The sequence below is a fragment of the Mobula birostris genome, chromosome 31, assembly GCF_030028105.1.
Source record: "Mobula birostris isolate sMobBir1 chromosome 31, sMobBir1.hap1, whole genome shotgun sequence".
Lineage (NCBI taxonomy): Eukaryota > Metazoa > Chordata > Chondrichthyes > Myliobatiformes > Myliobatidae > Mobula > Mobula birostris.
Genome location: NC_092400.1, coordinates 29,363,088 through 29,381,499, shown reverse-complemented (window position 1 = coordinate 29,381,499; position 18,412 = coordinate 29,363,088). Strand labels below are relative to the sequence as shown.

Sequence of the window (18,412 nt, the reverse complement as noted above, 5' to 3'; positions counted from 1 at the left end):
TGCCCTATCCTGAGTCCTTTTACTCACGTTCCCATCCCCCTGCCAAATTAGTTTAAACCCTCCCCAACAACTCTAACAAACCAGCCTGCAAGAGTTTTGGTTCCCCTTGAGTTCACGTGCAACCTGTCACTTTTGAATAGTCAAGATCCAAGAACCTGAAGCCCTGCTCCCTGCACCAACTTCTCAGCTATGCATTAATTTGCCAAATCATCCTGTTTCTACCCTCACTGGCTCATGGCACAGGCAGCAATCCAGAAATTACTACCTGGGAGGCCCTGCTTCTCAGCTTGCTACCAAGCTCTCTAAATTCTCTTTTCAGGACCTCTTTGCTTTTCCTTCCTATGCCATTGGTACTAATATGTATCAAGACATCTGGTTACCCTCCATCCCTCTCCAAAATGTTGTGGACGCGATCAAGGTGTACCTGACCCTGGCACCTGGGAGGCAATATACCATTTGGGTGTCCCATTCATGTCCACAGAATCTCCTGTCTGTTCCCCTGATGATTGAGTCCCTTATCACAGCTGCTCCCCTCTTCTCCCTCTTTCCCCTCTTCCATGTTTTTGAAATTTATTGTATATTTGTTCATTATTATTATTTTTTTAATTATTTCTTTAGTTTTGTGTTTGCACAGTTTGTTGCACAACAGTTGAGCGCCCAGCTTATGTGGCCTTTCATTGATTCTATTTTGGATAACGTGTTGGGCCAAGGCGTTGAGCACCCGGCTGCCATTACCATCAACAACTACGAGCTGGAGGTAGTTCAGGAGTTTACATACCTTGGCTCCACCATCACGGACAGTCACTGCCTAGACCCCGAGATCAACAGATGGATCGGACGAGCAGCCTCAACATTTGCCAGGCTGACAAAGAGAGTCTGGGAGAACAGAAAGCTGACGACGCACACCAAAGTTGCAGTCTACAGGGCCTGCGTCCTCAGCACACTGCTTTATGGCAGCGAGACCTGGAGCCTCCAGTACAGACAAGAGCAGCGTCTCAACGCCTTCTACCTTCGCAGCCTGAAATGCATCCTGGACATCACGTGGACTGACTGAGTCACCAACAATGAGGTCCTGGCCCACGCCCAGATACCCCGCCTCTTCACCCTGCTCCAACAATGCCGTCTCCACTAGCTGGGCCACGTACACCGCATGTCAGATGGGAGGATCCTGAAAGACCTGCTGTACGGGGAACCGGCCTCCGGCAAGAGAGCACAAGGGCGGCCCCATCTTCGTTTCAAAGACATTTGCAAGAGAGACATGAAGTCACTGAAAATGAACGTCGAGAGGTGGGAGGATGTCGCAAGCGATCGCTCTCACTGGAGGCTGGAACTACGCAGAGGTCTAAAAAGAGGAGAAGAGAAGCTGAGGCTTGCTGCTGAAGAAAAGCGCACTCGTCGGAAAAACAGCACCAAGACAACACTGGAGGACAGCACCTTCAAGTGCAGTCGCTGCAGCCGAGACTGTCAGTCCCGTGTGGCCTCTACAGCCACAACAGACGCTGCTCTAACACAGACTGAAGCAAGACTTTCCAGGCGCAGATCCATGGTCTCACGAGACTAACGGATGCCACCACCATTTTGGATATTATTCTATAATGGATTTAGGTATGCCTGCAAGAAAATAAATCTCGGGATTGTATGTGGTGACATATATGTACTTTAATAATGAATTTAGTTTGAGCTTTGAGGTCCAACATAAGTGCAGATTTGTTCCTGTGATCAGCAGAACCAGTTTTCTCCCCCCTCTCAAAAATGCTGAACTGCACTGCTGAACTTGTGATAATGAACCTGATTCTGATTCGTATTCAGTGAGGTAGCTGCTGAGGAAATGTTGAATTGCTCAGTAATGGTTGTGATGGGTCAGGTGCAAGGCCGGAGGCATGTTAATAAAGCACCTTGGACTTCCTGACATTAAGTGCAAATTTTGTGGTAGGTTTGTGCATAAAGATACAGCACAGACTGAGGGTCATTCTCAATGTGTGTGTGTGTATGGATTGGCAAACTCACATGATATGTGTACATTCTGGTCACACCTATATTGAGTTAATGAATCTGCCAAATTTTTGGCTTTATATAATTTTGATGCCACTAATCACAGCTACATGGAATGATATTTGCAATTAGTGATGCATGTATATGGTGAGAATTATATGTAAGATATTTGTGGATTAAAAAAAGGTGATCCCGCCAAGGCAGCTGCAGCAGATATGCAACAGTGGCAAATTGTTCAAAGACATTTTGCTCCAATAAACAATTCATTTGTTCTCTTTTACATCGAATAGACCTTTTCATCTTATGTTGATATAAAATGTGTGCATTAAAACGTATTTCGTCACTTCTTGTGAAGAACTTGCAGTTCTGTTTAACAATATGTAGTTCTAATTTCTGACCCTAGTCACTTCTTCAAGTATTATCTTTTTGCTTTTTAGGAAGTTATGTTCTGCTCTGTATCAGTTCCTGTTTTAATAATTCCCTTTATACCAACTCCTGCAGCAACTGTTTTAAATTACTTCTTCTATACTCCCTTTTTGAATTAATAAAAGCATTCACATAAGAACTTATGAACAATACATAATTTTGCATTAAATTTTATAAAGATTTTCTCCATGAAAATTGTTACTGAGACCTCTCCAGTTGAGTGGGCAAGCAGTGTGTTTGTGTTATTCAGTACATAAGTTTAATAATATTTCATTTGCTTTGCAGCTAACTATGAATGACTTCAGTGTACATCGAATAATTGGACGGGGAGGATTCGGAGAGGTATATGGATGCAGGAAAGCTGATACTGGAAAAATGTAATTTTATTCTTTTTTTTGTATTTAATTCCAAGAGCTTCTGCTTTAATTCAAGTCTTTCTCTGGGTTTCCTCTGGGTGCTCCAGTATCCTCCCACAGTCCAAAGACCAGTTGGTAGGTTAATTGAACATTGTATGTTGTTCTGTGATTAGGCTAGGATTAAATTGGGGGATTGCTAGTCAGCACGGCTCTGAAGACCAGAGTGGCCTAATCCTTACTGTAGCTCAATAAATAAATATCAAAGTATTTAGGATAACAAGAAGACTTAATTGTTAGATTTTGAAACATAATGCATAACTATTGTGATCAACGCATTCTGGCAGCTTCATAGCTTGAGGAACCAAAATATAATTCGGTCAGGGACCTGATATACCCAAGAGCCTAGTGCTAACTATTCACCTCAACATGAACAAAAACCTAAATGGTGCCATTGTTATTACTTAAAAATTATGACCATCCCTTCCAGTGCAATATTTTCCATTTGAAAAGTCAGTCAGGATTAAGAACTAGCAGTATTCAGGTAATAATGAGCACAGTTTCAGAATGAGATTTATTATCCCTGCCGTATGAGGTGAAATTATTTGTTTTGCAGAAGCAGTACAGTGCAGAAACATAAAGATCTATAAATTACAAAAATAAATAAATAGTGAATAAAATAAGATAGTATTCACGGATTGTTCTGAAATCTAATGATGAAGGAGAAGAAGCTGTTCCTGAATCATTGAGAAACCATCTTAAGGTTCCTATGTTTCCCTGATAGTGAGGATCCTTAATGAATGCCACGTCCTTGAGGCATCAGTTCTTGAAGATGTCGTCTATGGGAGGTTTATGCACCTGATGGAACTCGCTGGAGTTTATAACCCTCTGCATCTTTTTGCGATCCAGATCTTCGGAGGTTCCTTACCAGGATGTGATGCAACAGTCAGAATACTGTGCACCATACATCTACACAAAGTTGTAAAAGTCTTAAGTGACATGCCAAATACCTAACAAAGTAGATCTGCTGGCATGCCGCCTTCATGATCGCATGAATGTGTTGGGCTCAGGATAGCTCCTCTGAAATGTTGACATCTAGGAACTTGAAGCTGCTCATGCTTTCTACCACTGACCCCTCCACAGTCTCCTGAGGTCCACAGTCAGTTCCTTCATCTTGCTGACGTTGAGTGTGAAGTTGTTTTTGCAAGACCACTCAACCAGCCGATCCGTCTCACTGCTGTATACCTCCACATCGCCAGCCGAGATTTCTGTTAACTACAGTAATGTCAATGGGGAATTAATAGATGGCATTTGAGGTGTGCTGAGCCACACAGTTATGAGTGTAGAGAGACTAAGCAGTGGGCTAAACACGAATCCTTGAGATGTGCCTGTGTTTAGGGTCAGTGAGGAGGAAATGTTATTACTGATCACACTGAATGAAGTCTCCCATTATTCTGGCTGGAGGTTTGTGACCAGTGTTATCCGGCAGGTATCAGTGCTGGACTGCTGTTGTTTGTGTTATATATCAATGACTTGGACGAAACTGTACGTGGATTGATCAGTATTTTTGTAGATGATACTAAAATTGTTGGAGTTGCCTACACTGAAGAGGGTCGTCAAAGGATAAAGCAGGATATAGATCAGTTTCAGTTATGGACAGAAAAATAGCTGATGCAGTTTCATATAGGCAAGTGTGAGGTGCTGCCATTTTGAAGGTCAAAGTAAAGGAAATTATACAGTTAATGACAACTCATAACTCATTGTACAAAGGGATCTTGGGATCCAAGCTACTTCTCTCTACAACTGGCAACACAAGTGGATAGTGTGGTAAGGAAGGTATATGGCATGCTTACCTTCATCATGAGGCGCATTGACTACAGGAATCAGGAAGTCAAGTTGCAGTTGAATAAAACTTTAATTGGTTCGCTCTTCGAATACTCCGTGTAGTTCTGGTTGCCCCTTTACAGGAAGGATGTGGAGAGGGTTTAGAAGAGGTTTGCGGGGATCCTGGCTGGAATACAACATATTGGCTACAAGAAGAAGTTGGACAAACTTAGAGTGTTTTCTCTTGAGTGTCGAAGACCAGATAAAAGTTAATGAAATTATGAAACACATAGATAGGGTAGACAGCCAGAATCATTTACCCAAACAGAAATGTCAGATGTTAGAGGGCATAGCTTTCACACGAGAGGGGATTGGGGCATATATTTTTTAACACAGAGAGTGGCATGTGCCTGGAATGTACTGCCAATGGTGCTAGGGGAACAGATGTGGTAGCTACATTGAAGAGCATTTTAGATACGCCCATGGACATATAGCGAATGGAGGGATATGGATCTGTACAGGCAGGAAGAGATTAGTTGAATTTCACATCATGGTTGGCACAGACATCGTGGTTCAAAGTGCCTGTTCCTCTGCTGTTCTATGTTCAAAAACAAAATTTCAGTTTTGAGTGTTAATTCGATCAACTTTCAGATAAGGAATGCTCCTTTATTTTTATATACTGGTGTTTTACTTTATTTCCCTCCATCCAATTTAACCCTCCATTATTTGAAAAGAGTAGACTGCTTAATCTGTGCCAGGAACCCTCTTAGTTTAATTCGATCATACTAGGACCTCTCAGTCATGACCAACATTTTAAAGAGATTCTGTTTCCACCTAGTAATGGTGGTAAAATAATATGGGTCAACCTAATTGTTCTTGTAGAATTTGCACAGTTGCTTCACGGCTTCAGCCAACTGGTTCAGTGTTGATTTCCTGTTTTGTGTTATGGAGTTTGCACATTCTGTTTGGGACTGTCTGAGTCTCCTCTAGTGCTTTGGTTTCCTCACATACCCTGTGGAGCATGTGTGGCTCGTACATTGCAGACTGAAAGAAATACAGGTAAACAGCTCTTTTTCCTGAGCATGTTCGAAATCCTTTGGAAATGAAGGGGCAGATTTTTCACCTCCAGCAGTTGCATTGACAATTGAAATAGGGAGAGAAGAAGGTAATTGAGTTACAGGATATCGCAGAGGGATGATTCCGTTGAAATGTGGAAGGGCAAGTGGAGGAAGATGGATTATTGTTGGTGGGATATCGCTACAAAAAAAGTTGAAATGGAGAGGAGAAAAAAGTGCAAATTAAAGATTTGAAGAAAGATTGGTTTTATTTGTCACATATATATTGAAATATACAGTGAAAGTGTTGTTTTTGCATCAACAACCAGCACAGTGTGAGGATTGTGCTGGGGCACCAGAACGAGCCTGCAAGTGTCAGCAAGCTTCTGGCGCCAGCATAGCGTGTCGACAGTTTACTTATTCTAGCCCATACGTCTTTGGAGTGTGGCTGGCGGGGAGAACCGGAGCACCTGGAGGAAGCACACACGCCCAAGGGGAAATCACGCAAACTCCTTACCCATATCGGCAGAAAGTCAACCCCTATTGCTGACGATGTAAAGCATTTCACTAACCACTATGCTACTGTACTGCCTAGGAGAAGCGATTAGCAGTAGAACTAGTAATTGCAAGCTTTTGCACAAGGCAAGACTAAAACACAGTATAAGAAGCTGATCCAGTTAATTTTCTGGTTAATTGTCCGATCAGGTATTGATGGTAAGTGATTTAGTTGGAGGTGGTCACTCTTGGAACTACTTCCTTCTTAGATGGAAATTTTGTCATCCTAATCCTGAATATTGTCCAGAACCTGCAAGTGTGCACAGGCTGCCCCATCTGAACAGTTCCATATACCGTGTATCACTGAATATCTCTGTATTGACTTGACAATGAAGTGAAAGTTATTGATAACGCACCTGAAGGTAGTTGTGCCTAACATCTTGCTGAGGAATTACTGTGGTTATGTCCTGGGATGATTGAGCTATAATTAACTTCCCGTATGCTGAGTATGGCTCCGGTTAATCAGATAGTTTTCCACATGAAAACTTGATTCTTATAATATAGTGAATATCATTTTATAGGCAAATTCAATTAAAAATACTCATTTTCCTTCTTTACCACTTCCACCCAAAGAGTAAAGGCCACCAATTTAATAATATATTATTTTGTTTCAGGAGAGTCATGTTTGGTTTATAACCAAAAGCAATTTGCCTATCTGTTGGACTTTCTACTGTAGGTATGAATATTGAAAGAATTGATTGTGATTGCATTTCTCACTTTAGTTTTCTCACTGTACCTAGATCAGAAATCTATCTAATCACCTTTGTTTATTTAATACTGTACTATGGTATAATAGGTTATTTAATTTTCTCCTTGAATTTTATTTTCAGGTATGCCATGAAATGCTTAGATAAAAAACGAATCAAGATGAAGCAGGGAGAAACATTAGCACTTAATGAACGGATTATGTTGTCACTGGTCAGCACTGGGGTAAGTCCAAATGCAGTTTCTTTTTCATATGCATGTTGACTGCAGAAGGTGGTATATATTTTTGACTTGGCACAGTTGAACGTAAGCAATGATGTGTACTGTATGTAGAACAACTGAGCAATCTAGCAATAATTAAAAAGTTGTAGACTCGAGATGCTATGTATTTAAAGTAAAGTCCTCCATTTGTCTTTGGTGTAGTTAAATGAGTAAAACGCCTTCTGTCTCCATTGGTATTATGTCATGACTGCCACTAAACCCCTCCTTGAACCTTGCTTTCATTTTATAGCTCAGAATCTGGGAAAGCTCTTTATGTCACTATTCAATGCACTCAGTTAAAATATAACAAAGCAGACTCCTACATCAGGGTCTCCTCAATCTGAGGCAGTCCCTTGTGGTAAAAGGTGACTACCTCCATTATGGTTCAGTGGTTTCTGAGAAGATTTATGAGTACTAGGCAGGATCTGCAGACTTTGCTACATTTGGCCCTGGTAGAGCTTGATGGGATAGCGTAGATGGGTTGCTTGTATGCTCCATCTGTCATTTGTGTTTGGGTTCCATGTGCTCCCACTGCAGAGACACAAAATGATCACCAGTTCCCCCTGATACTACATTATCACTTTGAGCACTGTTGCATCGAGGGTCCATGTGAATTGGTGTGTTTTATTTTATTCAGGTTTTTTAAAAGGCATGCTTGAATTAACTTTCTTTATCCTCCAAATATTTCTTGCCATGGCAGACCACAATAAAAAAGCAGTGGCTTCCAGAGATTGGTGTTGGTTATGGGAATAGTGGCTCATCAAAAGTGGTTGAGGATGAGCACAGCCTTGATACTGGTGATTTTGGTCAAAAAGAGGACCCTGACATTGGTTTGAGTTGGAATGAGAGAGATACCAGAATTCTGGCATCTCCCTGCTTCCCTATCAGTACTGAAGAAAGGTCTCATCTGCAACTCCGTCTGTTTGCTCTTCTCCATAGATGCTGCCTGACCTGCTGAGTTTCTCCAGCATTTTGTGTGTGTGTTGCTTTGGATTTCCAGCATCTGCAGATTTTCTCGTGTTTCAAACATTGGTTTGCCTTTCTGGCCAGTGGATTTGGTGAATTTTACATTGAGAGCATTGGTTATATTTTTGAAGTGTCTTTCCATGACTTCTACAGGTTGTCTTTGCATCAGAGCAGGAAAACAGTTCTCAGCATATCAACTCGGAACTCAATTTGACTCTGAATACACTTTTTTATAGGCAGTCAATGCCTAAGTTAATGCATTGGATGCAATAATACATTTAATGGTGGAAAGTTCTCTGGTTGAAAGGTCACTCCCGAGATGAGGGAAATAATCCATATTGAACGTATCACATCATTAGTCTTCGTTGTCAGGGGACGGTGTTGTGCAACAGAGGCAGGTTGTTGAAGAGCTTTGATTTTCTGGATCTTTTGTATCAGACCCATCTCAAGCACTGTGGGATTGTGCCCGCTTTGGAAATGTTGCTGAGGTCTGTGCTTGCATATTATGTGGCAGGCAAAGGGTGGTACTGAATTTTTGAAGCCAGCTGGTTGTCCGAAGATCTCTTCGTAATACCTGTGCATTGACAGGCGTTAAAAACACTCATGAGGTTAAAGAAGATTATATATATTGTTTGATGCATTTGGAATCTTCTTTCTTGCACAGCATCTCTGAAATCTCCTGGCATGCTCTTCACTTCACAGGTGAAGGAGATGAATTTGTGGATTTATATTTACAGATGTGCTTCCTTCATATTTCTATTCAATATAAAATGAACTCAGTCAGTCCCTCGAGCCTTTGACTGCTGTCAGAGAAATTCTAATCACAGATTTATTTTCCTGTAACTTGTTCTGTCACACATGACCATTAACAGCCCACTGATTCTCTCACCGGCCACCTACATCAAGAGTACTTTACAGTACTCAATTAACTTGCCAATCAGCACCTGTTAGGGGTGTGGGAGGAAGCGGGTGCACTTGGGAGAAACCTACATGCTAATAGAGAATGCAGACTCTAAACTGGAAGTTGGAATCAAATCGAGGTCGTCGGATCTTCGATTCAGCTGCTTTGCTTGTAGCACCACTGTTTGGCTCTTCATCAGCGCTATTTAGTATTACAGCATAGATTTTGTCTGCTCCAAAGGCTCTGTTATTTTTCACTTGAAGGATTGACTTTCTGATTTCTTACTGGAGTGGGTTAGGGTTGAGGTTGAGGTGAATAGTCCACTGTGGATGAAGTCAAAGAAATTCACATCTGAAACCTAATCTTATGTGAAGAGATCTTTGGAACGTTCTTTCCAGTGGATGCCAACTGTCTCATTGTCCTTAATGACCCCTCTTATGATCATAGCTCTTAATAGAGTGAATTCTTGGATGTTCAGTCTGTAAGTTATCTTGGCATACTGAAACATCGATGTTGTAATTCTCAGTTACAGACTCTCCTGCTGTTGTTTCCTTTGAAATTTTGTTGGCCCTTAATCTGTTATTTTTATCTGCTTAATGGTTATTCCAGTTCAAGAACTCATTACATTTACAGTTTTTTCTCCTGGTCATCAAACCATTCTCTGTTTTCTGCGAGAGAAACTGAGTGTTTCTTAAGGCTGATTTATACTTCTGCGTTAACTGGACGCCGTAACCTATGCAAATGGGGTATGCGCGTTGTGAGCATTTATACTTGTGCGTTGGTGTGTTTGCGTCGCTCGGCAATTCGCACACGTCACGCATGCACACTCACCTGTCCGCGCAAGGCTTCATGGTCATGGTAGTCACGAGGAATTCTGCAGATGCTGGAAATTCAAGCAACACACATCGAAGTTGCTGGTGAATGCAGCAGGCCAGGCAGCATCTCTAGGAAGAGGTACAGTTGATGTTTCAGGCCGAGACCCTTCGTCAGGACTGATGAAAGGTCTCGGCCCGAAACGTCAACTGTTCCTCTTCCTAGAGGTGCTGCCTGGCCTGCTGCATGGTCATGGTGGCCTCGGGGTAAGCAAGACGCGAGCGTCTTTTCTCGTGCAAAATGTGTCCTCCATAATTTCGGAGGTCTGTAAAGCCTTATGGAAAACATTGCAGCCAGAGTTCCTTCCCTGCCCTTCAGTCGCCCAGTAGGATGCAGCAATTCCCCCTATTGCAGTGTAGGATGACATGCGATGCTACCAAGCGGACCAATCACAGCTGCAAACACGAGGAATTCCGCAGATGCTGGAAATTCAAGCAACACACATCAAAGTTGCTGGTGAACGCAGCAGGCCAGGCAGCATCTCTAGGAAGAGGTACAGTCGACGTTTCAGGCCGAGACCCTTCGTCAGGACTCACAGTCGACGTTTCAGGATGAAGGGTCTCAGCCTGAAACGTCGACTGTACCTCTTCCTAGAGATGCTGCCTGACCAATCACAGCTGCTGCAGTCTGCGTTGCTGCGACACGCGGTTACATTTTGGGAGAGGTGCGCGTCGCGGCAACGCAAGCTCTCGCATAGGGTTCCGCGTCAGACCTTACGGCGACACGTTGACGCAGAAGTATAAATCAGCCTTTAGTTATTGTGCATTTCAGGGGGGCAGAGTGGTCAGCCACTGCAGCTCCTGTTGCTTGGATTTGCTAGACTGGCACTAAGCTATTGACTGAACAAGACTATCATTATCGGGTCTTTAAAAGCCCTTCACTATTGATTTTCCCATAGTAATGTTTCTGTTCCCATCACCACTTATAGTAGTTGCCAGATTGATTGAGATGACAGGGTAAATTAGGTGATGGTTGATCCAGCATTCACGGCTAGAAGATAGTAAACTAATGGTCTCTCGTTTTTCCAGTGCCATTGTTTTCCTGTGTTCTCAGCATGAGCTATTTGCTCATGTTCTCTTTATAAGTGTGCAGCATGATCCAACATGAATTGAAATGTCACTGCGTGGCAGATGAGATGATTTTGTTGAAGTTATTGCTGCATCAGGTATTCATGTGGCACTTACAATTACATTTAACCCTCAATATTTCACATACAACATCTTTTTTAGAATGATGGTCAGGAAATTTAATCTGTGAACCATTACAAAAAGAATCATTTTGTTAACACTGTACTGGAAGAAGTTTTCTTTGTAAGTTAAATCTCGGAATATTCCTTTGTACCCAGGTTTAGGCTTACAGTGGATTAATCTGCCTCTCCCGCCTACTTCTCATCATACACCCAGCCCCTATGGTAGTGTAGTAGCACAACCCTATACAGTACCAGTGATTCGGGTTCAATTCGCGTCACTGCCCTGTGAGGATGGTAGTGTAGTTAGCACAACCCTATACAGTACCAGTGACTCGGGTTCAATTCGCGTCACTGCCCTGTGAGGAATTTGTGCGTTCTGCCTTTTCCTCTGGATGTTCCTGGAGTCCAAAGACATACTGGTTGATAGGTTAATTGGGAATTGTAAGTTGTCCTGTGATTAAATCGGGGTTAAATCTAGGGATTTCTGGGTGGCATGGCTTGAAGGGCTGGAAAGGCCTGTTCTATGCTGTATCTCAATAAATAAGTAAATGTATCTCCTCTCTTAAGTCTCCAAAATGCACCCACTGATCTCATTCTAAGCCCTCTATCACACTGTGCCCTCAACCTCCGGCCCTGGGACCTATCACTGCTGATCTCTGATTTGCCATCTCCGTGTCCCACACCAAGCCTATAATCATCACAGCCCTCTGGTGCCTCATGGGTTTGGCTGAGCATTCAATCCCAGGGGTTTCCACTGCCAGTTAACTTGATGCTAATACTCATGGCCAAACTTGGCATCAAGAATTTTGACATTCCTGGATCTTGACAACTGTGCAAACTGTTCATTTTCAGCTATAAAAATGTGCATCATCAATTAAATCACACTAGATTCAACTGAACACTTCCTATCATGAATTGGACTGGTGATGTTGAAACATTTTCTACATTAGATGTGAATCTAATAACATCTGTGTAATGGTCCTCTGGTACATTACCTGGAAACTGAAGTACAGTGCTCAAGTATTTCGACACCTCCAGAACAATCATTACTTTGGGACTCCATGTCCAGGCCCTGATCTGGCATTGTGGTAATCCAACTCAGGTGGGTCCCCCTTAATTTAATTACTTAGATGTGTATATTTTAGTAACATATGGAATTTACCCACCAATCACATAACTCTTTTCAACCCCAATCAATGACCCTACTCGGCCTTGATCTTTGACCCCTCTTGAAGCAACAATCAGCTCCAAAGCATGGCCCTATTGGCTTAGACCCACTGCCAATACAGACAATGACTAGGTCTGAGTCTATGATTTTGTGCTAGCTCTCTTCCTCACCCATCCTGCACATCCTTTGTTCGTTATTTGACCATTAGACATAGGAGCAGAATTAGGCCATTCAGCCCATTGTGTCTGCTCTGCCATTCCATCATGGCTGATCCCAGATCCCACTCAACTCCATACACTTGTCTTCTCACCATATCCATTGATGCCTCGACTGATCAAGAAAAGATCAACTTCTGCCTTAAATATACGCGTGGACTTGTCCTCCATCACAATCTGTGACAGAGCATTCCCTAGATTCCACACTTTGGCTAAAACAAATTCCTCCTTACCTCTCTTCTAAAGGATCACTCCTCAATTTTGAGGCTGTGCCCTCTAATTCTCCCCATCATAGGAAACATCCTCTCCACGTTCACCTTATCTAGTTCTTTCAACATTTGGTAGGTTTCATGAGATCTCCCCGCATTCTTCCATGTCCAGTGAGTACAGGCCCAAAGCTGCCAAACGCTCCTCATATGTTAATCCCTTCATTCCCAGAAAAATCCTCGTGAACTTCCACTGGACTTTCCAATGACAACACATCCTTTCTGTGATATGGGGCCCAAAACTGTTGATAATACTCCAAGTGCAGCCTGACTAGTATCTTATAAAGGCCCAGCATTATCTCCTAATTTTTATATTCTATTCCCTTTGAAATAAATGCCAACATTCCATTTGCCTTCTTTACCACAGACACAACCTGTAAATTAACCTTCTGGGAGTCTTGCACGAGGACTCCCTAAGTTCCTCTGCACCTCTGATGTTTGAACCTTCTCCCCATTTAGATAATAGTCTGCACTATTGTTCTTTTTACTAAAATGCATTATCATACATTTCTCGATGCTGTCTTCCATCTACCACATTTTTGCCCATTTTTCCAATTTGTCTAAACATTGCTGCAAACGCGTGGCTTCCTCTGCACTACCTACCCTCCACCTATCTTTGTAACACCTGCAAACAATGCCACAAAGCCATCAATTCTATTATCCAAATCATTGACAAACAATGTGAAAAGTAGCGGTTCCAATACTGACCCCTGAGGAACACCATTAGTCACCGGCAGCCAACCAGAAAAGGCCCCTTTTCTTCTCACTCACTACCTCCTACCTGTCAGCTAGTCTGCCACCCATGCCAGTATCTTTCCTGTAATGCCACAGGATTTTATCTTGTTAAGCAGCCTCATGTGTGGCACCTTATCAAAAGCCTTCTGAAAACCTAAGTAAATGACATGGACTGTCTCTCCTTTGTCCACGCTGCTTATTACTTCCTCGAAGAACTCAAACAGATTTTCCAGGCAAGATTTCCCTTTACAGAAACTGACTTTGACTTATTTTATCATCAGTCTCCAAGTACCTCGAAACCTTATCCTTAATAATAGACTGCAATGCTTTCCCAGCGACTGAGGTTAGGCTAACTGGCCTCTAATTTCCTTTGTTTTGCCTTCCTCCCTTCTTAAAGAGTGGAGTAACATTTGCAATCTTCCAGTCCTCTAGGACCATGCCAGAATCAAGTGATAATTGAAACGTCATGACCAATGCATCTGTTATCTCTTTTGTAACCTCTCTCAGGTCTCTGGGATGTAGTCTATCTGGTCCAGGTGACCTATCCACCTTAAGACCTTTGAGTTTGCCTAGCATTTTTTCCTTCGTAATAGCAATGGCACTCACTCCTGTTCCCCGACACTCACGGACCTCTGGCGCACTGCTACTGTCTGTCACAGTGAAGACAGATGCAAAGTACATATTAAGTTCATCTACCATTTCTTTGTCTCCCCCATTATTACCTCACCAGCATCATTTTCCAGTGGTCCAATATCAACTCTCACTTCCCTTTTACTCTTTATATAACTGAAAAGACTTATGGTATCCTGCTTTATATTATTGGCTAGTCTGCCCTCATTTAACCTTTTCCCTTATTATAGCTTTTTTAGTTGACTTTTGTTGGATTTTAAAAGCTTCCCAATCATCCAACTTCTCACTCACTTTTGCTACCTTATATACCCTTTCCGTGGCTCTTATGCAGTCCTTAACTGCTCTTGTCAGTCACGGTTGCCTAGCCCTGCCATTTGAGAACTACTTCTTCTGTGGGACATATCTATCCTGCATCTTGTGAAGTATTCCCTGAAACTTCAGCCACCCCTGCTGTGCTATTATCCCTCCCAGTATCCTCCTCCAATCCACCTAGGCAAGCTCCTCTCTCATGCCTCTTTAATTCCCTTGATTACATTGCGATACTGATACATGTGGGTTATGCTTCTCCCTCTCAAATTGCAATATGAATTCAATCATATGACCACTGCCTCCTAAAGGTTCCTTTACGTTAAGCTTCTTAATAAGATCTGGGTTATTATACAACAGGCATTCAACAAATTCCTTCTCTTGTGATCCAACACTAATCTGAGTTTCCCAATCCCCTTGCATACTGAAGTTCCCCGTAACAATTGTGTCATTACCCTTTTTACATGCCTTTTCCAGCTCCCTTTGCAATCTCAACCCCACATCTTGGCTACAATTTGGAGACCTATATACGATTCCCATTATGCTTTTTTAACTATTGGAGTTTCTTAACTCCACCCACAAAGATTCAATATTCCTGACCCTTTGTCACATCTTTCGAAAGATGTAATTCCACCTCTTACCAACAGAGCTACATTACTGCCTATGCCTTCATTTCGATACAAAATATATCCTTTGATGTTAAGCTCCCAACTATGGCTGTGCTATGTCAAATGACGTGGCTGATCATGGTCTTTCCATGACTGTAACTGTTCTTTGCAAATTTTTTGTGCAGAAGTGTCTTTACAAGATTGATGACACCAGTCCTTATCAATGCTCTTCAGATATTATATGTCAGGCGTCAGTGGTCACATAACCAGGATTTGTGGTATGCATTGACTGCTCATATGGCCATCCACCACCTGCTCCCATGGCTTCACGTGATCCTATGAGTGGGGCTAAGTAGGTGCTACACCCTGCCCAAGGGTGGCCTACTAGTGGAAACAAAGAGCATCTACCTTTGGTAGGGACGTATCTCTGTCCTGCCAACCATTTCCTGCACATCAGACTTGTCTAATGTGTGATGCTGTTTAACAAAGAATCTCCAGGTAAATGTTTTCAAGTTACTGACATCAAAGTGATAGCAAGCCAGCTTGATGTCTAATTTGTGCAGTCACTGGGTACTTTGGCAGATGAAAGCATGAGTGTCTCACTGCTGCTGTGTTTAATGAGTCGTGCTTTATTACCCTGTTGAAAAATGTAGTGCTGATTGGTAACAAAGTGGCTCTTATGCTCTCACTAGCCAGCATTAGATCTAATCAAGCTGCCTCCTATAGTTATCCAAAAGTAAAGTGTATATATAAGAATAAAAGCTAAATTAAGCTTGCTCTTTCAGAATAAATGAGTAAGATGTGAGCCTTGTTACTGTAGAATATTGCATGAGATCGTGTTTAATGTTTAGTAAGTTCTTTGTGCTGTTGATAAAGAGGAACCATTGGATGTGTGATGCTTTAATTTCCAGAAAGCATTTCATAAGGTATTGCGTCAGAGGTTATTGCAGAAAATAAAATTGTGTAGGAGGTGATGTATTGGCATCAAAGTATAACTAACTAATAGGAACAAGAGAGTAGACGTGAATGCGTCTTTTTCTGGTTGACAAGATGTAATGGGTAGTATGTAACAGGTTTTAGTCCTGGAGTTCCAACTTTTTACAATTTATATAAAATGCATTCAATGAAAAGATTGAAAGTATGGTTGTTAAATTTGCTAATGCTACAAAGTTGCTTAAGAAATTATGCTAGGAAGGAGATATAAGGAGGCTACAAAGGGATATAGATAGATTAAACGATTGGACAAAATCTGGCATATGAAGTATAATGTAACAAAATATGAAATTTCATCAATACCTCTGCTACTTCAGAAGGATAATGAGGTTTAGAAAGTCCCTGTCGACCCTTACTAATTTTGATCAATGCACCTTAGAAGGCATCCTGACTGAAAGCATCATAGCTTGGTCTGGCAACTGCTCTGTCCATGACCACAAGAAACTGCAGAAAGTTGCAGAAAGGCTCAGCATAACACAAAGACCACCCTCTCCTCCATGGACTCTGTCTATACTTCTCGCTGCCTCAGTAAAACAGCCAGCATAATCAAAGATGTCACCCACCACAGGCATTCTTTCTTCTCCCCTCACCCATCGAGCGGAAGATACAAAAGCCTGAAAGCACATACCACTAGACTCAAGGACAGCTTCTCCCCTGCTGTTATAAGACTACTGAGTGGTTCCTTAGTACCATAAGATTAATTCTTGACATCACAATCTACCTCAATGTCTACCTGTATTGCATTTTCTCTGTAGCTGCTTACCATTATTCTGCACTCTAGTATTGTTTTACATAGTGTAATTTATTGATCTATATAAACAATATGCAAGACAAGTTTTTTCACTATATCTTGGTACTTGTGATATTAATCAATTCCAATTCCAAAATAAATTGTATATTTTCTTAATGGTGAGAGATTGTGAAAGTCTGGGATGCTGAAAGATCTGAATACTTAAGTGCATGAATGTCAAAGGCCACTATGCAAGTACTTAAGAAGGTTAACAGCATGTTTTTGCATTTTGCTAGGGGAGTTGAGTACAAAAATGAAGAGGTTATGGTTGAGTTATATAGGGTATTGGTGAGCTCACATCTGGAATAATCTGCACAGAATGTTGGAGTCAAGTAGCATCTGTGGAGAGGAATGAACAGTCAATGTTTTGGGTCGAGACCCTTCATCAGTACTGTGTGTTAAGTAAGAGCAAACCTTAGTCAGGTGATACATAGTTAATCTAGGAAGCACACATACAAGGAAGAAATGGCCTACAAAGTTATTCCAACCAAGTGTAACCTGCAAGCAATAATTGGTTTTGAATTTGCAAGAAGAAGCTGCATATTCAACAACTGCCCTCTATTGAAGGAGTGGCTGCGTTGTCACAGTGGGAAACCGCTCAACGTAAGTAGTATGCATCACTCTAATATACAAGAAAGTGATCGGTTCGTCAATGTATACGTGTAGTTAGATATACTTGTTCAATGCGGACATGAGGAAATCTGCAGATGCTGGAAATTCAAACAACACACACACAAAATGTTGGTGGAACGCAGCAGGCCAGGCAGCATCTCTAGGAAGAGGTACAGTTGACGTTTCGGGCCGGGACCCTTCGTCAGGACTAACTGAAAGAAGAGCTAGTAAGAGATTTGAAAATGGGAGGGGGAGGGGAAGATCCAAAATGATAGGAGAAGACAGGAGGGGGAGGGATGGAGCCAAGAGCTGGACAGGTGATAGGCAAAAGGGATATGAGAGGATCATGGGACAGGAGGCCCAGGGAGAAAGAAAACGGGGAGGGGGAAAAAACTAGAGATGGGCAAAGGGTATAATGAGGGGGACAGAGGGAGAAAAAGGAGAGAGAGAGAAAAAAAGGGGGAAAATAAAAAAAGTATATTAAATATACCTTAATATACCTTATAAAATATACCTTGTATTCCGTCTGGGTAGCCTCCAACCTGATGGCATGAATATTGACTTCTCTAACTTCTATTAATGCCCCTCCTCCCCTTCACACCCCATCCCCTATTTATTTATTTATTTATTTATCTATCTATCTATCTTTTTCTACCCCCCCCCTTCTCTCTCTCTCTCTTTTTTTCTCCCTCTGTTCCTCTCACTATAACTCCTTGCCTGCTCTCCACCCTCTGGGCTCCCCTCCCGCCTTCTCTCTCTCCCCAGGTTTCCCGTCCCATGATCCTCTCCCTTCTCCAGCCTCATATCCCTTTTGCCAATCAACTTTCGAGCTCTTAGATCCACCCCTCCCCTCCTGCCTTGTCCTGTCATTTCGGATCTCCCCCTCCCCTTCCTACTTTCAAATCTCTTACTATCTCTTCTTCCAGTTAGTCCTGACGAAGGGTCCCAGCCCGAAACGTTGACTGTACCTCTTCCTATAGATGCAGCCT

The 18,412-nt window shown here is 42.2% G+C and overlaps 1 protein-coding gene across 1 annotated transcript in view; it reads left to right on the top strand.

Annotated features, from left to right (window-relative positions):
* The window catches only part of grk3 (G protein-coupled receptor kinase 3), a 280,800-nt gene that overhangs the window by 176,505 nt on the left and 85,883 nt on the right, over nucleotides 1-18,412 (top strand). The window contains exons 9-10 of the mRNA XM_072247961.1: nucleotides 2,704-2,795; nucleotides 7,036-7,135. Coding sequence (XP_072104062.1) covers nucleotides 2,704-2,795; nucleotides 7,036-7,135 — 192 coding nt within the window. The remainder of the gene's footprint in view (nucleotides 1-2,703; nucleotides 2,796-7,035; nucleotides 7,136-18,412) is intronic.